At 44.9% G+C, this 21,550-nt stretch overlaps 2 protein-coding genes across 7 annotated transcripts in view; both read left to right on the top strand.

Annotated features, from left to right (window-relative positions):
• Positions 1 to 2,401, top strand: part of LOC144932548 (serine/threonine-protein kinase MAK-like) — a 34,395-nt gene extending 31,994 nt beyond the window's left edge. For 4 of the 6 annotated variants that reach the window (XM_078856741.1, XM_078856739.1, XM_078856740.1 and 1 more), the window contains 2 exons: positions 382 to 498; positions 1,605 to 2,398. In XM_078856741.1, coding sequence (XP_078712867.1) covers positions 382 to 498; positions 1,605 to 1,762 — 275 coding nt within the window. In that variant the 3' untranslated portion in view covers positions 1,763 to 2,398. Of the gene's footprint in view, positions 1 to 381; positions 499 to 1,604 lie in introns of all 6 variants that reach the window. The other 2 variants (XM_078856742.1, XM_078856743.1) reach the window with 2 other exon arrangements.
• Positions 2,402 to 5,586: 3,185 nt separating this feature from the next.
• On the top strand, positions 5,587 to 19,872 carry LOC144932547 (tRNA selenocysteine 1-associated protein 1-like). Its single transcript, XM_078856738.1, has 10 exons — positions 5,587 to 5,791; positions 7,265 to 7,362; positions 8,666 to 8,765; positions 9,238 to 9,290; positions 9,581 to 9,712; positions 11,444 to 11,563; positions 15,571 to 15,588; positions 16,069 to 16,243; positions 16,812 to 16,842; positions 17,113 to 19,872. The coding sequence occupies exons 1-10, from the start codon at positions 5,768 to 5,770 to the stop codon at positions 17,256 to 17,258; spliced, it is 897 nt and encodes a 298-aa protein (XP_078712864.1). The 5' UTR covers positions 5,587 to 5,767; the 3' UTR covers positions 17,259 to 19,872.
• The last annotated feature ends 1,678 nt before the right edge of the window (positions 19,873 to 21,550 follow it).

The raw sequence follows: 21,550 nt of genomic DNA, 5'->3' as shown, positions 1-21,550 counted from the left end.
AAATCATATTGTTTTGTAATCCGGAAGCCTCACTTGGTTTGAAGATATTTTTTTGGTATGTTTGGCCAATTCCTTATTGAATATTTTGTGAGTGGGATGAAACCAGAATACATGTGCACAGACCCAAGGTTTAAATGGCTGAAATGATTGACAGATGCACCGCCTGTGCTCCCCACTGGTAGCTTGCTGTGTTTTAGTCGGCTGGCACTGCTCATTGTTGTCAGCATCGATTCTGCACCCTCCGGATAAGTAAACATGACTACTGAGGATTTTCTGGTTAAAAAAAAAACTGCCGTTATTATACATTTTACCTTTTTTAAGCTTATAAAAATGAAAAAAATTATATCCACAACTCACGTGACTGGCTGTTGTGTTTTTAAGCATTTGCAGGTCCTTCTTACAATGCAGTAAGCGGTTACATCCCATCGTTCCAAAAAAAAGAAGTGGGATCTGCAGGCCAAAGAGTTCAGCTGGCACCAGTCGCAGGACCAACCTCCAGTACGTGCCAAGCCATTTGTCAAAGTGCATCTCCCATCAGAGTAAAATGCTGTTCAGAGCAAGATATAACTGGATAGCACCCAGCCTATGACTAAACCACCCGACATGCACCCGATCTTATATCTCAGAGGCCAAGCCGGTTGAGCCTGTGTAGAGACGTAAATAGAGCCTCTATGGCATGTATGTGTATGTTACGTACTTCCCACTGGCACCGGCGGAGACATGGCAGGGAAGCGGGCCCTAGAGGGCAGGGTCTCGTCGCAGAGAGAGAGAGGGGACGTTACCGGCACGGGGTCGTGAAGGGGGCCCGAAAAGGGGGGCTTGAGGGACACGTGACACTGGCCCCGTTCCGTCGGGAGAGACCGATCAGGGGGCGTGGCCGGAGGCGGAGCGAGGCCACGCCCAAGAGGACAAGAGGGATAGGGGCAGAGCGATCGTGGTAGTCTGTGTGCGGGAACTCGCTGTATGTCGGCGCTTCGGTTTTTGGTCTTGGGTTGAGTTATATTTAGGTTCCGTGGGTCAGGAAATTTACAGTCCTGACCCAGTTACGTAGTGACCCAGTTGGGGTCTAGTTAACCGAGAGTAGTGTTAAGCAGTTGGACTGTGTAATAAACATGGTGCCTCCAGATTCAGTGTGTCTCCGTGGAGCCCACTACACCTACATTGTGCTTGGATGGATGACCACTGTGTAAAATACAGGTCATAGACTGTGAGACAGTGTAGCAAAATCCATTGTATGTTCTTTTGTCCTCCCAATTAATATGCTACATGCCTTCATCAGCCCACACTTACTTGCCAGTACAGTGACGTATGGTCAAATAACCCCTACGACCTGCATGGCATTGAAAGGCCCTCATCCAGACATAGATTGACAAACGGCTGTACATGTACAACCCAACATGGAAAGTGGTAGTAATTTCACTCGGTAGTGAGCATTTATTTTTAACGCTGTGCTAAATCATAGCCTTGTTTTTCTACAATATTATCTTCAATTGTATTTTGTAATTACACCTTCAAGCAGCATGACAAAAAGTACATCACCTGAATGTTGTTTTATTCAAGAGGTAAAATAAATGTCTCCCTATGTCTTTCCGCACCCACATCAGACTATGGAGCGTGGAAGCCTACGGGCCGGCAACAAGTGGTGGGGCCGAGTTACAACCCCGCAGCCAAAACCTCCGCCGGGCTGATACAGCGCACACAGCCAATGCAACCTGTCCATGGACGCACGGACTGGGCTTCCAAATACGGAAACCACAGATAGGAGCGGGAGACCTCCGCGGCTTTGGTGGAATGACGGCTTCCTTTCGGTCTCACCGTACATGTGGCCAACAGAAGTGGACTTGTGACTGGGCCGTTTCAGTCTGTTGGTTAATTTTTATTACGAGTTTTATTTTTGTATGATATGCTTGTTTTTATTAATTGCAACTTTGCCACATTAGTGGTGCTGTAATTGAATGTAAAGCTACTTTTTTTTTCTACAATTCTTTAACCCTGATGTGCATACTCCAACAATGGGCTTATGTTATGAATGTGCCTATAATCCTGTAACTAAACTTTTGATTAAATGACAACTTTGTCCTGTAAGTTGTAATTTGCTATTTTAATTTAGTTTTTAAAGAAAAAATAGATTTTCCTACGTGGTAGTTTTTAATAATGATACTATTTTTTATGTTTAACTACTTAACATTTGTTTACCATAATAAATGGATACAGATTTTTCTAAATTGCTGTTTTTGTGCAATAGATACAGACAGGTTATACATTCAAAATGTAAAAATATATAAAGTGTATACCATACAATTATATAAATATACTGGACAATGTTTGTATGTTTATAACTTAATTTCAAATTCTGAAAAAAACATTTGACAATACTCCTTAATCTGGAGTAGGAATTAACATATTTAGTTCATTAAAAAAAATTGAACACAATGTTTGCGTCTTAATTTCATTATCTTCAAAATGCATGAGAATGGTTATGTGGTCACCAACACTTCTCTCTCCATTTACTCATAACCAGAAAAACTATTCGCGGCACGGTGTCTGCATTCTTAAGTATAGGTAGTCCACAACTTAAGAACACCGACTTCCAAATATCTGCACTTACGAATGAGCTTCCATAATACTCTTTGGTTCTTTCGGTAAAGTCACGTAGGTAGAAAATAATAGATCACGACGTTTCGATCGCAACACAAGCAATCGTCATCAGGTGGGACAACCACAGCAAGAACAAACTGCTGAAGTAGGAGAGAGATCTTCCGTGGCACGAGGTTATATAGGTCTCGGCAGTAGGGGGGGGGGAGGCGGGTCACTGGAGTAGAGTGGACCACCGCGGCAGCACTGGAGAGATCGGCTGCAAAGAGTATGGATTCCTGCAGTCATGAAAGCTTCAAATCAAGTTTGAGCTTCCATAAGAGAATTATTTTTTAACAATCCGACTTGTGAAGTCGCACTTGCGAACTGAACCCGAGGAAATATTTGGTTCGGCGCAGTCCGCGACTTGTCTCATAATGAGCAACGGCAGTGAACAGCAACACAATTTTATAACATTTACCGTGTGTGCATATAAATGCAGTACATTATTGTGTTCCAACTTATGAACCGTTCAACTTACGAATTGGTCTCAGGAACGGAACCCGTTCGTAAGTCGAGAACTACCCATATCGATATATTATCCAAGTAGCATCCCCAATCTCATCCCCATACAGACATCTGTTGCGCTTTCCATTGCTTAGATGTGCCACTATAAGGTTCTTAATAAAATATTAAAAAATACTGGGCGAAAATTATGTTGACTACCATCAGGTTTTAAAGTTGAACATGGTGGTATATAAATACTGCAAACAATGTATAATTTTGGTAAGGTTGACATGTTTTAAATACTATGAAATTATTAACATTTTTTATAAAGGGAATTGTTAGTTTCATGACTATTTGTGCACAAACTTTAAAAATGGGTCGTGGATGGGTATTCCAGCATGACAAGGACCCAAAATACACGGCCAAGGCAATAAAGGAGTGGCTCAAAAAGAAGCACATTAAGGTCCTGGAGTGGCCTAGCCAGTCTCCAGACCTTAATCCCATAGAACATCTGTAGAGGGAGCTGAAGGTTCGAGTTGCCAAACGTCAGCCTCGAAACCTTAATGACTTGGAGAATACAGTATCTGCAAAGAGGAGTGGGACAAAATCCCTCCTGAGATGTGTGCAAAACTGGTGGCCAACTACAAGAAACGTCTGACCTCTGTGATTGCCAACAAGGGTTTTGCCACCAAGTACTAAGTCATGTTTTGCAGAGGGGTCAAATACTTATTTCCCTCATTAAAATGCAAATCAATTTATAACATTTTTGACATGCGTTTTTCTGGATTTTGTTGTTATTCTGTCTCTCACTATTCAAATAAACCTACCATTAACATTATAGACTGATCATTTCTTTGTCAGTGGGCAAATGTACAAAATCAGCAGGGGATCAAATATGTTTTTCCCTCTAACGTGGTTGACCAATAGGGAGCCGTCCCTTGATCGCACCCGGGCATCGATCAGCCTCCCATTATATCTGTACCAAATGGAGATTCCCCCAGGACAGCTATTGAAGGCTTCACGAACTACGTGGTCAAAATAGATGTTAAATAATGTGGGAGAGGACATCCCTGGGCCCGCTCACCATCATGAAGGTCCTTAATGATCGTGAGCAGAGGGTCAGGGACTCCGAAAGCACGAAGAACAACCCAGAGCCCAGGCCTACTGATGGTATCATAGGCCTTGACCAGGTCAATAAAGCAGAGATTTAGGTCTTGTTGAAATTCCATACATCTCTGCTGTAACAGACGGACATAAAATATGGCATCTGTGAGGAGAGGCTCCGCAAGCCTCTCCTCAACGTGCCTAGCCGGCACACTGAGGAGTGAGATGCCCCTATAGTTGTTACAGTCTGTGCGGTCCCCCTTCTTAAAGAGGGGGACCACCTCAGCCAGCCACTCACAATATTTGAGGCACCGCAGCTTCAGCAGGGTCATCCCCACTTTGATGGTCAGAGGGCAGAGCGTGTTGGTAATTACAAGCCCATGCCTTCCAATCACTCCAGACCAGGTGCCAGCATCATGACCAACTCGGGCATTGAAGTCACCCACTTTAGCCAGCACCTGTGACAGGAAGGCATCACGACCACCACTCCTCGCCTCTGGTTGATGGGAAGGCGAGCCCAAAGTAGCCTGGAGCCAACACCGGTGACGATTATCTGAACCGGTCCTGCCCCTCCACTAGGTCGACTCAGCCTCTAATGCCCCTCCCCTAGGTCGACTCAGCCTCTAATGAGTACCTGGTGCAGTGTGTCAACATCGCCACTGTGCCGTGCCGACCTTCGTAGGTGCTCGCTAACAGCCGGACTAAAAAAAAAACAGGCAGACTGCCACGTGCAGTGCCGATCTGGATGTGGATGCTGTAGTCGGAGTTCCAGCTCGCCTACTCGCCTCGCCCGTGGAGTTTGGTCTAGCAGGGAGCCGTCGCTACGCCTAAACCCGCGACCTCGACGAAGAAGCCGTTGCCGGTCCCTCGGGGGTCGGAGTCCGCTGCCACCGAGCGCAGAGCATCGGGAGGGACGAACACGGATGAGCGCCGATGAGGGGACACCGATCTATGCAGCCAGATCAGCCGAACTTGCCCTAGCGATCAATGGATGGTGAGAAGGTGTCGCTGCCAAATCGCCCGGCACATCCAGAAACTGTTAGTGCGCCCTCCGTTATATATACTACCGCGAGCGCACGTGCGGCTACGCTATGGGTAGCTACGTTTCACGCGAGTTTGTTTTTTTGCGTGATTATTTGCGTGGAAAGCTAATTAAAGTAACTATTCTGACGACGTTGTTTTCAACGCTCGGAATTTACAACTTCCAGCGAAATGTTGCGTTTGTGAGATTCTTAAATGGCACGATTGCGTTCGTGACGTCACCGCGCATAATGAGCGGCACCATAGGCTCGTGGCGAACGTCACAGCGTGACGTCACCGCGTTGGTCAGTACCCGCACGCACGTAACCCCCCCCCACCTCCGTGCGTTTGCGTCATGACGTCCTCCGCACGCTGCGGCGGCGATGACGTCATTGTCGGGGCGCCTATTTCAATGTCCGCGGGCCGGGTCGCGGTTTTTTGTTGCGCTGTCTCCCCACCGCCACCACAACCACCGCCACCACCACAACTCCTGCCGCGTCTGCCCCGGCGCGAGCGATTCTCTTGCCACTGAACGTCTCGTGGAGAACGCCGGCGGCCAACCATGAACAGCCTTTGGATCGGGAACGTAAGTGCGCGGCCTCACCGCTTGGGGATATGTGTGCACTGTACACACAAGTACCACGCGTACAGTGCACGGCGTGGTCCCCCTTAGCGGTGTGGCGGGTGAGGATTTTTTTTGGTCAGCGAGCGGCGTTGTGCGATGTTGAGGAGATCTGGGGTGTGTGGTCTCTCCGTGTGAGTCTTGGCCAGGTTCTGCGAGTCTCGGGCGTTATTTATGTGTGTCATGGTCCGGCTCTGTGAGCCTCGGACAGTTAACACTGAAACGCTTGGACATCACCTTCTGGCGGTGTGGAGCCGCGATCATTAATAATGAACCTTTCACGATTATAGAGGGCCCTGAGCGTGGCTCGTATGTCCCTCGGACATTGTCTCTTAAGGCACATCGACAGGAATTTGTAATCGAAAGTAAATTGTTGAAATGAAAACATGGATGTTTTTGATGTTTCGATGTTTTTGTTTGCTATCCCTGCTGGAGCTCGCCTCCTGCCATGTGGCTTCAAGGTCGCGTTGGCAAGTAGCGATCCTGCATCGTGAGGCCTGTTTGCTCGTTTCTGCAGACTAGGTGGCATTTGTTAACCGGTGCAGCTGGATTGTGTGTAGCCCACCTTTGTGCAATCGTGTACCTCAACAGCCGCCTGTGACCATCTGGCGTGCTTCCTACGTAGTTCCGTTGGCTGACCCAAGTTGGCGAACTTGTCTGAGAGGACGTCCTCTATGGAGATGGAGCTATGCAATCCTGTGGCGTGCGAGTGCTTGATGTGTCGCACAGCTGCAGCTATCATCACGGGGTCCACTCGGCTAAAATAAAGAACTGCAGCTGGGCATTGGAATAATTGAGATGTTGATGTAAGGTGGTTTTGAGATGCTGGGGAATTCGTGTCCAATAAATGCAAATTGGAGAACCGTGGAAGATGATTTCAACCAGCAGTGGATTGATCGTGATTAGTTAATTATCGTACTTACTCTTGGAAGTTATATTCCGCTCGCTGAAATTTGTACCTCCACTGCTGTTGATTCGCTTATCTTTGAGAAATTCTACATTTATGTCAAAGCTCAGTCCAACCTTAATACTGCACTGCAATCACTATGGACTGACTTCCCACTGGGTGATGAAAATTCCATCATACTTTTTACGGGTCTGATTTGTATCGAGAAATCCCCAAGTGGTGCAGTGTAACCAGGTCCTGCTCTCTTTAGTGACCCTGAAGTGATGATGGACTGCCTTCCATGACTGGAATGTAAAATTGGGAACTTGTAATCACGAGTACATTGCACTTCTAACCAAAATACCATTTGCCATCTTGAGCTGTGTTGCTCCCGAATATATTGATCTTGTGGCATATCCTGGTCATGTGGCCCTGGCAAGCTCGTCTGCATCTGATTGAGAGTATCAACCTAAGCTTGGTCCCTGCAGCGTGCGCGAGGTGAGAGGCAGATGAAATCCAAAACTCTGTAATTGTTTCCTCCCTTGCAACAGTTGGCGCCGTACATGGATGAGTATTTTCTCATGCGTGCCTTTGCCGAAGCGGCACATCCTCTTGCTGGCGTGAAAATCATCAAGGACAAAGTGTCCAAGTAAGTTGTCGAAAAGCATGCTGCGGAAACCGCTATCGAGATCAGTTTTCGGAAACTTATTCAGCAATGTGTAGCTTGCTAAAATTATATACTTGCAATAAAAACAATAGTTTCATGCATAATGAGACTGAAACTCTGGTGTGTAAATATATATTTTTCCCACGAGTGTGCATTCCAATGTTTGCATCAACTCATTGCTTCAAAGGTAAGTGGTGTGCTAACTTTGGCCACTGTCACTGGGGAACTCTTATACCTATTTTCCACCACGGTTGTACTGTACGGAGCCAGTCGGATATGGCTCAGGAGTCGCCACTGACGTCAAACCCATTGAACAAGTCGAGACTCATGTAAAGTATGCAGTACGCTGCGTTTCTGTTGTACTGATGTCACATGCAGTGAAAGCTCAATTGGTCCCGCCCCTGGCCCTGCTGGACCCCGAGGTAGACTCTGATGTCTTGAGGCCAGCATATCGCAGTTTGGTTCGTGTTTGACAGCGCTAATACCCTGTAGGGGAAAAAAAACTCACTGGTGCCATGAGGCCCCCACACTGGCTCGGCTTGGATATACAAGTGGAAAAGGTGAATTGTATATAAACTAATGGAAGGACCCAAACGATGGTTCTGCAACCGCAACACCCCCGCCTGCCAACCCCCAGGTTGCCCGCCTCTCGCACACATTTCCATAGCCCCCCCCCCCAATCACACACCCCTTCCCATGTTCCCACCCCCATGGCAGGCCAGCGCTTGGTCTGCAGCCAATGCAAAATATTCCAAGAGCTGGTCGGTTGTCCAATTCATTATTCTAGATAAATAATGTCCACGTAGTTTGTTGCTATTTGTTATCCTATTTTGTCTGGATGGTAAAAGTATAGTGGCTTTGCTCTACAATCAGGTTGTGAGTTAAAATCTAGCTTAAAAGTCCACACAGCCGATTTGCCTATAAGATTGTAAAAATAAAATGAGCATCGCTTATCGGGAGATCAAAGGTGGTTATGCTTTGGTTAGATTTTTTCCCTGTCATTGAAATGTGAAATTGTTCACTAAACAATTTTTCATGACACTATTTTGAAGCTTTTTTCAATTTTTACTATAATGCACCACGCTGGTGGGATGATGAAAGTGTTGAGGTTACCCAGGACCAGTTCAGTTATCAGCCATGGTTAGCAATCAATTTGAGGTTTTGTCAGGTTTCTAGTGCATTCATATCTGCGCCACTGCTGCCCGCAAAGCTTGTTATATCCATACTGTACATCATATTAAGAAACATTTTAATCCGAGCTTACATTCCCTCTTTCTCTTTCCAGAAATCCCCTGGGGTATGGATTTGTTGAGTTCCCAAGCAAAGAAAAGGCTATGGAATGTCTGCACAAGTTAAATGGAAAACCAGTGCCCAATTCCTATCCAGTAGGTTACACACATGTTTTCACCTGCCGTGTTTTATAATTATGCTACTACAGTAATTGTAACCATATGTTTAGCATACATATATAATCGAATACTGAATAGCGGTTTTATGGCCAAGGACTCTACTGTATTGGAAACACATTGTCTTTCATAACTCTTAATTCAATTTGTGTAATGGATTCTGCACCCATTGTAATGGTGTGACGCAATGTTGTGTATGTAGTCACACTGAAGTGTAATGTCATGGTTGTATAAAAGTAAATAAGAATCGTGTACTTATCTTTTAGGATGTATAATAAGTTTGTTTGTAGATATGTTTGTCTGCTTTCCTTTTTAGACATTTCGGAATGTGGTTTGAAAAATCAATAAAGTAAACGTCAACTGCATTCAGCGGAGTGCGACATGAAGCAATGTATGATGGAATCAATGAGACAATTCTGCTTTATAATGACTTCGTATATTTTCTTACCAGGTGTTGATGTTCAAATTAAATTATTCTACTTATGGAAACAGTATGAATCATAGGTATGACGTCTGCAACTGTGTTTACTTTCACCACATAGACCATGTCATTAATATTCTGATTTTCTATCTGCTTTCCAGATAAATTGCCCTTTGTTGACATGTGCCTCTATGCTCGTTATCCACAGTGCACATGAAGACTGATGTGTTAATTCCAGGTTCCAAGTTAAATGAAAACTTGTAATGCTTATTAACACAACGTCGTATACATTTTAAAAAGACAATTCCATGCACATGAAGGACCATGTTATCCATTGTTTTGTGACTAAAAAAAAGTTCCTTTGTCATCGCAGCCATGGTTACACGCTCTTCCTGGGAGACCTCAGCCCGGAGGTGGACGACGGAATGCTCTTTGATTATTTTTCACCACGCTACCCGTCGTTTAGTGCAGCCAAGGTCTCGACAGATGCCTCTGGTCAATCCAGGCAAGTGTGGATTTCGAGTTTACACACGTGAGCGGGGCACTGCGTGGTCTGTGAGCTGGCAACGGAAGGGTGCCAATAGTTAAGTGGCATTTCTAAAGTAAACGGATACAGGAATCCCTCGATTTCCAAACGTTCGGTTTAAGAAAGTTTGCGTTCACGCAATTGACAAATTATGGACACACATGAACGAAATCGAATTTGGCCTAATAACGAAATTTCACACGGCAAGGTGCCATGAGTTCAGACTCGTGACACCGTGTCATCGATCCGTGACAATGTCACGGTATCCGTGCAATATACGCATTAACGTCCGAAAGGTTACTACTAACAAGGGGACAGGGGGGGGGTGACGGCATTGGGTCCATTTAGCTCGTTACGGCAGGAAACCACACAAGCTGGAGGGCAGACTGAAGCCGCTGCCAATGATTGCCCAAGCTGCGTGGTCTTCCTTGACTACCAAATTAGAGCTAATTAAATGTTGAAAATTAATTGACGAGTACGGCTTAGCTCATCTGCGTTCAACTTCATCCATTACTAGAATAAATAAGGTAATTTAAAGCATGTAGAGAAAAATACACGTTCATTGACCTTTTTTATAAAAACTAACAATTTGAGGGCGAATCTGGAAGTATTTTAAGACTTGCAGCCATTATTTCCTATGTTGATTAACAAGCATCAAATGATGCCCTTGCAAGCTTGTGTAATAATTACTCTATATAAATATACATGTGAAAGAACTGTTTATTATATTGTAGATATGGTGACGCATGGTTTTCCCAGCGCAGGCTAAAGGAGAAACAAAGTGTTTATTTAATCTTGCATTGGGATAAGTGCAACAATACGGGGATAAGGTCTTTTCTTTACAGCAAAAGGCACAATTTTGATCATTGGCTCGGTCTTCCTTGTGCGATATGACATCACCATACTGCATGTTTCCAGCATGTGTCGACTTTTGCTTCAAATTAGTTTCTCATAATTTGCAGGAAGTGTTTATAATTGGCTTCTTGCATTTGGATATTTATTTAATTTCTCCCTCACAAAAGGAGTTGTACTAGTTTCAAACTTATCTTTCCAAAGTGTGTAGCCAAGTGGGTAAATTACTTATTCTTCAGCTTGTTAAATAGTAGTCATGATAATCATTTACATATGGGTGTAAATGCATGCAAATTAACTGATTGTGTTGTCATAACCGCAAGTGGGCACTACTAAATTGTGCTCCAACTGTCTTGGTGTCTTGCCAGCATTGTTGAAACAAGTGCATGAAAGTACAACAGCAAGATTTAAACTCGATTACCTTTCCTATACGTTACTCCTATCGGTTTTTGTGTTGTTGTGACTTTCTGACCTGCCCTTACTGGACATCATAGCTGATCGGATTCTACCAGTCGAAATAAAGATTCTGATTCTTAAAACATTTCCAATCTTGCCTGTGCATTCGTGGTACTACACATACCTTTCCAGGTCAAATGAAGGCTAGGTAATGATTAAACAGTGTTGGTTAAACACTTGTTTTTCTGAACGAAAGGCATTGGTAATTATACTAAAATATATAACCCTAAAGAATTCATCGGTATCTTTATTCACCCCCGTTTTTCAGTAACCCAAAGGAATTCCCCTTTAACGTGTTTTACAGCCCCAGTGATGAATGATGATTAAAATACAATCTGCATATTAATGCCGTGAGTTGTTAAGTAACTTGTGGTCGTGTGGTCTTTCTTTGCCCACTAAAAGGGGCTTTGGCTTCCTCAAGTTTGGGGACGAGGCGGACATGACGAAAGCCTTGCAAGAGCAACAGGGAGCATGGGGACTGGGACAAAATCCGATTCGTATCAGCCTCTCCATCCCGCGCAGGTAACCACTCGGGTTGGGGAGATGCTGATATCTTTTGTATCATATAAGGTGCATGATAAGTGTATAATCGCTTTTGCGAAATATCTTGATTATTATTCTTAGGTTTTTTCGGTAAAGTCACGTAGGTAAAACATCAAAATTAATAAAAATAAAAATCACGACGTCGTGATTTTTATTTTATTTTATTTTTTATTAATTTTGATGTTTTACCTACGTGACTTTACCGAAAAAACCTAAGAATATGAATCCTTGCAGTGACGAAAGCTTCAAATCTAGAATCTTGATTATTGTTACTCCTTTGGTTTTTTATGTTGTATTTACTGATTTCATTATTCCTGATTCCAAATGCAATTAAAATGATAACTAAAATAGCTCTTCTTTATTTGTGCTTTGCTCATGTTTTTCAAAGCACATGGCAGGAATACACCAATATGACTTTTGCAACCCATTTTAATGTAGTTACTCCTTGCTTAACAGACTGCACGTGTGCGTTACAAGTATTATAAATTGTAAAGTTGTAAGGAAAATAATATTTGTGGCAGCCTTAAGGTGAGTATTTTTCAGTTGAAGAAAGTTTCAGTAATCGTTTGCATTTTGGCAGTGGAGCAAAGCACAACATCGGTACAATTAAAATGTGAATACAATTACTCGCTTAAGATAAACTGATAGTGTGATAATCATCATTTTGTGACATTTGATGTCATGAAAATAGGTGTGGCAACACTGTAACAACAGCACGACTCATTGTTCACCTCGGGCTTTGCCGCAACCTATGAGTCATGCTATAAAATTAACGAATGTTTGTTTGCTGTACATACAATGTACGCAGATATGGGAATAGATAATGTGCGTCAATTTGTTAAAATAGTAATACCAATTGCAGTGTACGAAGTGGTTTCTATGTAAAAAGCAGCAGAGGGCAGTGCAGCGAAATCCATTGTACAATACAACGATCCCTCGATGTCCGCGGGGGTTACATTCTTTAAAACTGCCGTGGTTGTCAACCACTTTTGGCCATTCTAAAACCATATGGGGAATAGGGGGTTAGGGCAACCACGGCCGTGGTCACACCTGTCAAAGCCTAACTAAGTTGCCTGGTCCATCGCGAAACATAAATATGTAAAAAAACGTTCAAGTACCATAATAAAAAAACAATGAAATAATGTTATTTACCTATAATACTGAGGGTTGAAGTCCATGGTGACGACTTTTACGAGGATGAGTAAATTGGTCGCGAAAGCCTACGTGTTAAACTAAATAGGAGATGTTCTAGACCCCATTAAGCATCCCACCACTGTCTCGCTTGCCATAAGCAAGCTGATCAAGCACTTCCAATTTCTTCTCCAAGGACATCACTTTTATTGGCCTTTTTGCACTCGTTTCACCTTTTAACACTGGTTACACGCTTAGGGACAATGATTAGGGCAACATTTCTGCAAATAAACAATAATTAAAAGTCTATAAATGCGGACTAATGCATTTTAGCCATATTCTCGTAACGCTTCTAGAATCTAACTAACTTAGGAAGATCCGCACTTATGAGCCAGCTTCCATGAGATGTATTTATTTAACATAGGCTTGTGAACGCAAACTCGCACTTGGGTACTGAATCACGGAAACTATTTTGTTCAGCGGAGCATTCCTCTGCTAGATGTATCCCACTGGGACTGAGTGTGTGCGCACACGCACTTGTGTACTGAAAGTGAATTCGCGTGTGTGACGGTGTGCGTACTCCCGTGAGTGTGTGTGACGCTGTGCGCGCTCCCCTAAGTGTGTGACGCTATGCGTGCTCCCGTGAGTGTGTGTGACGCTGTGCGTGCTCCCGTGAGTGTGTGACGCTGTGCGTGCTCCCCTGAGTGTGTGACGCTGTGCGTGCTCCCGTGAGTGTGTGACGCTATGCGTGCTCCCATGAGTGTGTGTGACGCTGTGCGTGCTCCCCTGAGTGTGTGACGCTGTGCGCGCTCCCCTAAGTGTGTGACGCTATGCGTGCTCCCGTGAGTGTGTGTGACGCTGTGCGTGCTCCCATGAGTGTGTGTGACGCTGTGCGTGCTCCCATGAGTGTGTGTGACGCTGTGCGTGCTCCCGTGAGTGTGTGTAACGCTGTGCGTGCTCCCGTGAGTGTGTGTGACGCTGTGCGTGCTCCCATGAGTGTGTGTGACGCTGTGTGTGCTCCCGTGAGTGTGTGTGACGCTGTGCGTGCTCCCGTGAGTGTGTGTGACGCTGTGCGTGCTCCCGTGAGTGTGTGTGACGCTGTGCGTGCTCCCGTGAGTGTGTGTGATGCTGTGCGTGCTCCCCTGAGTGTGTGACGCTGTGCGTGCTCCCGTGAGTGTGTGTGACGCTGTGCGTGCTCCCGTGAGTGTGTGTGACGCTGTGCGTGCTCCCGTGAGTGTGTGTGACGCTGTGCGTGCTCCCGTGAGTGTGTGTGACGCTGTGCGTGCTCCCGTGAGTGTGTGTGACGCTGTGCGTGCTCCCGTGAGTGTGTGTGACGCTGTGCGTGCTCCCGTGAGTGTGTGACGCTGTGCGTGCTCCCGTGAGTGTGTGTGATGCTGTGCGTGCTCCCGTGAGTGTGTTACGGTGTGCGTACTCCCGTGAGTCTGTGTGTGACGCTGTGCGCGCTCCCCTAAGTGTGTGACGCTGTGCGTACTCCCGTGAGTGTGTGTGACGCTGTGCGTGCTCCCGTGAGTGTGTGACGCTGTGCGTGCTCCCCTGAGTGTGTGACGCTGTGCGTGCTCCCCTGAGTGTGTGTGACGCTGTGCGTGCTCCCCTGAGTGTGTGTGACGCTGTGCGTGCTCCCCTGAGTGTGTGACGCTGTGCGTGCTCCCGTGAGTGTGTGTGACGCTGTGCGTGCTCCCGTGAGTGTGTGTGACGCTGTGCGTGCTCCCGTGAGTGTGTGTGACGCTGTGCGTGCTCCCGTGAGTGTGTGTGACGCTGTGCGTGCTCCCGTGAGTGTGTGTGACGCTGTGCGTGCTCCCGTGAGTGTGTGTGACGCTGTGCGTGCTCCCGTGAGTGTGTGTGACGCTGTGCGTGCTCCCGTGAGTGTGTGTGACGCTGTGCGTGCTCCCGTGAGTGTGTGACGCTGTGCGTGCTCCCGTGAGTGTGTGTGACGCTGTGCGTGCTCCCCTGAGTGTGTGATGCTGTGCGTGCTCCCGTGAGTGTGTGTGACGCTGTGCGTGCTCCCGTGAGTGTGTGTGACGCTGTGCGTGCTCCCGTGAGTGTGTGTGACGCTGTGCGTGCTCCCGTGAGTGTGTGTGACGCTGTGCGTGCTCCCCTGAGTGTGTGATGCTGTGCGTGCTCCCGTGAGTGTGTGTGACGCTGTGCGTGCTCCCGTGAGTGTGTGTGACGCTGTGCGTGCTCCCGTGAGTGTGTGTGACGCTGTGCGTGCTCCCGTGAGTGTGTGTGACGCTGTGCGTGCTCCCGTGAGTGTGTGTGATGCTGTGCGTGCTCCCGTGAGTGTGTGTGACGCTGTGCGTGCTCCCGTGAGTGTGTGTGACGCTGTGCGTGCTCCCGTGAGTGTGTGTGATGCTGTGCGTGCTCCCGTGAGTGTGTGGGGAGCGGTAGTGCAGCATGCTGAGCATGCTGCACTACCAACCTGGCAACCCGAGTTCGGTTTTCGCTCACGACCAACACCAGTAACGATTATCAGACGTGTCCTGGGCCTCCCTTAGGTCAACTCGGCCTTAAATGCGGTATGTTAATATTCCCACTGGGGTGACAAAGGTGGCCAGCCGTGGTGCTGGCTACCCACTCCCTTCGTGTGCTTTTCCGGCCTTCGTAGCCACTGCTTGCTAACAGCACTTGCCCCAACAGTCTGTTACTGGACATCTGTGAAGCAGATATTTATAGGTCATCGGGTTCCTCCAGTATAAATAAAGATTCTTATTCATAAGTCTATACAGGGGATCGTTGTCATTGTTGTGTGTGTCTGTGTGCGCGCGTGTGCTTGCCCCCGTGTGTGTGTGTATGTGCGCAATTGTGGGGACTCATTAATGCCCCTTCCAACAAGCAAGCCAGTATCAGGACTCAAGGTAATTTAATTAAGAAGTATTTGTTACTTTAATTAGTTTGATTTACTATACAGTATTTATTACAGTATTACATGCAAATGTACAATAATTCTTATGAGTTTAACAAAGCTTCCCTTTGAACCGTAAAACACATTTTATTACAAAGACTGTGCATTTAAATACAGTACATTACTGTGTTCTGACTTAGGAACTGTTTGACAGGCAAACGGGTCTCGGGAATGGAACCCGTTAGTAAGTCGAGGACTGACCGTAGTTATTTAATAATTAGCAATTTCAAATAGATGCTTTGTTTTACTCTTCAATATTGTATTTGAGATTAATGCAACATGAGCATGAATGCACTATAAAATAATGCAATTCTTAAAATTGAAAACATTTGGAAAATGCTAAAGGGCATTTTGGCCAAACTATTGTTGCAGAATTTGAATGTTTCGTGATTAAATTTACCACTGTTTTGTATTTCTTGTCCATCATGAAAAGCATGGGGAAATCCCCAAGGTCTTATGCAGGTTTGGAAAGCAACAGCCAATTTCAAGTGCCCTTTGAGACAACAGATGGCCACCCTTCATCCGGAAACAATAAAATAAGCAGCAAGGGGGACCGTCCGACCAATATCAGCCAGCTGAACTACACATACACTCAATCTACATTACAGGTGTGTACCTTTTTTGATTGAGCATTGTACCAAGCTGTGGGCTGTGTGAAGGATTACTTCAGTGGCGTAAAGAACAGGGGTTGCCAAACTACGGCTCCCAGGAAATTTGACCGTGGCTCGACGGAGATGCAGCTGCTATTTTCATGTTTCAACACACTGTTTTGAAACGGGGTAAATATTCTGAAGTGGGAGCAGCCCAGGGCACTTGCCCATTGCCGTTCATACCCAGACCACAAGTGCCCAGGGTCCTGCTCCTAGATGTCTAAATTCTAAATTGCACAGCCAACCAGTGCCAGCGTGCACATGACCACGCTAGGTGCCTTGTGGCCCTCGGTCATATGAAGATTTTGGTATGCGGCTCATAGGGTTTTGACCTCCGGTATATCACGTGGAAATTTGTTATTCTTTTAAATTAGCAATTGTGAACTGCTTTTGTACGCAAACATTTTGAGTATAAACACATCTAGATAACTGTTTGTACAAATCTATCATTACCACAGTTGCACAAATATTGACACGTACAGACCTATTCATGTTACTAACTGCTACATTTTTTTTCCATTGTCAGGAGTATGATGCAGATGATTGTACACTTGAAGGTAAGTTTTAGTCATTTTCTGTTTAAAGCTTGATATTGAGACGAGGGAGTGGGCTGTGTTGTAATGATTAGCAAACTACATTGCAATCCAGAGGTCGCCGGTTCGATTACATCTTCATAATTTCAACCGCTGTGCCTGGAAGACAAAGGAAAATCTCTGGATTGCAAGTCCATTGTACGTGTGCATACAGTATGTGTATTTGCTATATCTACAGCAAACACGGAAATCTAATGTTCACGTTCGCGTGGCTTTTATCTTTCCATTCTCCAGACCACAACTCCATTCTCGATGTGGAAGCAGCGAACCGAGAACTGATGGAGCACAGTGAGGAGCTGTTTGACTCCCTCATGAGCTGTCACTGGCAGCCATTGGATTTTGCCCCAAGCAAGCGAACGGCAGCTGGATTGGACACTTGACCGTGCATTGGCTGGGCTCAACACCAATCCAAATGCAACACAACACGGCACAGGAAAATCAGTCTATTCTTGTACCTAACCGTACGGCGTTGTGTGTTATAGGTTGCAGCGGGAGTGTTTTATTTTTTAGTAACGTGATGAACGAATGTTTTTGTGATTACCCCCTCCCCTTCTGACAATGCTCATTGTTATTGAGTCGTTTGCTTTAGTCTGGGTGTTGATTGACGATCAAGCACAGGTTTTTTTTTTTGTGTGAAAATTGTGGGTAGAACGATTCACCGCCGAAGCATTTTGTTGAATTGTAACGATTTGAGGTCGCGATTCATAAAGTTTTTCTTTACGTTTTGGTGAATGGTGGTGCCTCCTTATGGCTACAGGAGCAATTTGAGCCCATGTTTTTATCCAACATCGGGCAGTAGCTATGATCTATCTACTGCTGAATGAAGGCCTACCCAAGTAATTGTCCTTCATTTTCGCTTCACGAAACCACAATCCATAAAAGCTTTTGCATGCAAAGTGATTTAACTGCTCTTTCCACTAGGTGGTTGCATAATCGGACATGTTGCGGTCTTTGGCTCCCACACAGTCCAATAGTTATGACCACCTGCCACCATCCTTTATGGCAGCATGTCCTGCCTGAACACATTTAATGGTCAATATGATGCCTCTAACTTCTATATGTTTTCTGATCCTCATGTTCCTCTTGCCGTCTTAATGCAAGTCCAATCATGAACCTCTCCATGCATTTTTGCACTCTCTTCAGATGTTCCATTTTCTTTGTCCATGTTTCTGATTCATTTCACAACATGTGTACACTATCTAAAAACTGTCTTTGGGAAGATTGAGATGTTGCTTTTCATTATCATGATCTATCCACATCCTGGTGCACACAGAATGACATCTTGCAAAATTGCGACTAAACATTCAGAACTCTGAAAGCTCGTTATTACTCTTTTTTTTTAACCCAGGAAAGCCTCACCCAAATGTCAACACTCTTGAGGAGGGTCCTGCAAAATTTTCAGAATAGGGGGTGATTATTCAAAAAGGGGTAATCCCAGTGAAGTAGTTTTCCGTCATTGTGTTTGAGCAATACCAAAGTGATTATTTTTTTTACTGAAAAGTTTTCATGGGTTTTGGGTTGCAGCTGTGATTTGCAAGTCGGTTGTAAGTGATGCAGAAGGATGACAACTATAAAGGTTCAATTTAAATAGTAAAATGTTAAATTTTTTACATAGACTTTTGTGTATTTTTTTCTGAAATGTATTTTCAGGATAAAAATTCCTTGCAGAAGATTTTGGGTTCGCAAATTGTGTTTGTAAATTTCACTGCCTTTTTACAAAAAAAGAAGCTTTAAAATTTTCAAAGTACTTTTTCTGTTGGTTTATTTTATAGGTGTTTATATAATCGCATACATTTTCAGTTTATTTTGATAGGGTGTTGTGTCGTAACTGGCCCCATTTTACTTGAAGGGAAATAAATTGTAAACATGACCTACTTTTCACAACACAAACCACCTCTTCGAGGCAGGTCGTGGTAGTGTTTTGAGATCCTTTAATTTTCATTCATGTCACGTGTAGCCAAACTGTTTCATTGAAATTGGTTTTACTTGAAGGGAAAAAGCGAGCATATTAAATTATTTGTCTTTGATAATCACCCTTGGGTGTGGGCAGGGGAAAGAGGACTGCACTCGTAATGACATTGTTCACCCAAATCATCGACAAGGCCTTGTTTATGAAGGAACACATTGCATTGTAAATACATATGCATTCATAAACGCATATATGCCAAGTCTGCTGATCCTACTGCAGATATATTTGTAGGCACTTTGACCTTTTACATTGCCAATCAAGCAATGGTGGATATGGGAACGTGTGGAGTGTTATCTGGAGATTTGCCTTGTAGTAAAAAGAGCCATAGAAAGCTTTAGCCTCGCCCACATTACGCCCTAAGCGAAGCCTTCACAGTCCATGGCCGTCGTGTCATTGTCGGCGCATATGCCACTTTGTCGGAGGTTCCTGAATCGACGTTGCTTGAACTCCATACATAAATACGCGGCCCGTAAAGCTGCTTGTGTCAAACAAAGTATCGTTCCATTCTCTTTGTCCCTTTGCAATGTGATCATGTATACGACGGGGAACTTAGCTTTGTTACAAAATAGTGCATTGTTACTCTCACGATGCACAGTTGATTGTGTGCGCGTTGCGGTGAGGACACGGAATTACTGCTGGCCTGGTCGACTGCACAAGTCGGTGACGAATAAAAAGATTGTAATTTTGAAGCGAGTACCGAGCCAAGAAGCTTGTAGAGAAAAGTAAAAAAAAAAGTGAAATGTATTCATTGCCATCGCTGTACTGTTTTGGCTTATAACTTTTATGTTAACCTTTCATCCATTGTTTATGGAGTTAACTAGCATTGCGCCATAAAAATGTATACTTCTCGAGCAAAAACAAATGATTTACACCAACCCCTCATTCCTGTTTGTGGTACGAAACGATCTTTTAAAAGATTCTAGCTATAATTTTCCAGAAATTTCGCAGTTATTCACACCAAAACTATTTTGATTGTCACTTAAGTACCATCCCTTAATTGATCCTGCACAACAATGAAAGGACGCGCAGAGATTCCTTTCCTGAGCAAAGGAATGTAAACTGACTGGTACATCAGTATTCCTATTCATGTTTTGGCATGCATGCGTGAGGTCGAAAACCACACCGAATTTAAAACGGCAGGGTAAATTTGTACATTTTATTGCTATCGATACGAATATGCTTCGCAGCTGACAATTTTTATTCTCGAATTAAATTATTCCATGGTTGACAAATCATAAACATGTAGCACTTTGGGGGTAAGTTTGGAGAACACAATCATCACTTGTGTTGGTGGGGGGGTAGAGGTGGGCAGGAGATATGAGCCGGACGTTGAAAAATACGCGAGTTCGAATCCACGTCTCGGATTACACTGCACGTAAAATCACCCAGCGGCCACAACAACCGTTGGCATAGTTTAATGGCATTGAACATTTACAATGTTTTTTTTTCTCACGATACAATCCATTTAGCTCTTGCAAATTAGATGGTGTCCTCTCGGGCGGGGAGACCTGCATTCACCAGTGGCTCGATCATGGCTGATTGTGACTCCGCTTGCATTCTGATTTCTGACAGCTGGTTAAGACAATGCATCCCCGTGTCCTTCAACCGACGTCTCGTTAATTATCGGCCAGCTAAAAGCAATTATCGCCGCTTCACTGTTGGCTCGTTTATCAATCCACTCCCCTTGCCGTGCGAGTCGTAGCAGACATTACATAACGTTCGTTCACCACGCTGCTCTGTAGGTTGGTGGAGCTGCAGGGAGATCTTGGACGTGGGGGGGGGCATAGCATGTACAACGCACCATTCCCTGCGCAGCCGCCGAATGACCACTCGGAAGGTCGTTGGTATGTCGCCCAGCCTTAGCGCTATTCAGGCTCAACCTGCAGAGCCTCGGAGGTGTGACGAGATCGGGCGCATTCCGAGTGATTTGTCCACAGACTGGCTAATAATTAGGCGCCAGTAAACTTTCACATTGTATAAACGGTATGTGCGCCGAGTTAATGTATAACGAGCGCTCCTAGTTGGGTTTACATACGCATTTTGTCTTGCTTCTGGAACCTCTATTCCACCCCTTCTTTGAAACGAGCACTTTTAATAGCTGTGCTGACACATTTACAAATGTCGCTGCCGTATGTACATTGCACAATCGCCACCGAGATAGCGTATCATACAAATTGTGACTATAAAAATACCTTTCTTAAAGGGTGTTATTTACCCTTCCGAAAAAGTACATACCGTCTCGCGTTCAACTAATTGTCAGTTTCCATCATTGTCAGGTCCACTGCTCGCTTACCAATTAGATGATTTTCAAAGGACACAATTCTAGTTAAAGTCGACTGATTTCCATATCGGTTATGGTAACAGGAATCGCAGTCTGGCACATTGCGGTGCGGATGAACTATTATCCGTCCCTATAAATTAAGCAACTACAAAGTAGCCCTTTAGGCTATTGCTACGCCGCACAAAATAAACCGCACTAACCAGTTCTCGGGGTTTCTCTACTGCCGGATAAGTTTCGCGACCCACCCAATCGTCCGATCGACTAAAATATATATGCGCGCGCGCGTGTGTGTGTGCGTAAAACGCAGAGCAGACTTCTGCTCCTAATTGCCGTCTACAGCCAGTTGAGTGAGCTGATAAATCAGGCGTTTCCCACCGTGCATGTATAGTACTACTGTCGCGTATTTACGGCACGATTGTTGG

This window comes from Lampetra fluviatilis, chromosome 5 (genome assembly GCF_964198595.1).
Source record: "Lampetra fluviatilis chromosome 5, kcLamFluv1.1, whole genome shotgun sequence".
Taxonomy (NCBI): domain Eukaryota; kingdom Metazoa; phylum Chordata; class Hyperoartia; order Petromyzontiformes; family Petromyzontidae; genus Lampetra; species Lampetra fluviatilis.
The sequence above is the reverse complement of the archived record's forward strand: the minus strand, read 5'-3'. Positions and strand labels throughout refer to the sequence as shown.

What these genes read in the sequence shown, in the direction of transcription:
- LOC144932547 (XM_078856738.1), top strand. Translation starts at nt 5,768, where the DNA reads ATGAACAGCCTTTGGATCGGGAAC. An exon ending in ACACTCAATCTACATTACAG is followed by an intron (nt 16,244 to 16,811) that starts GTGTGTACCTTT and finishes TTCCATTGTCAG; the next exon opens with GAGTATGATGCAGATGATTG. An exon ending in AGATGATTGTACACTTGAAG is followed by an intron (nt 16,843 to 17,112) that starts GTAAGTTTTAGT and finishes TCCATTCTCCAG; the next exon opens with ACCACAACTCCATTCTCGAT.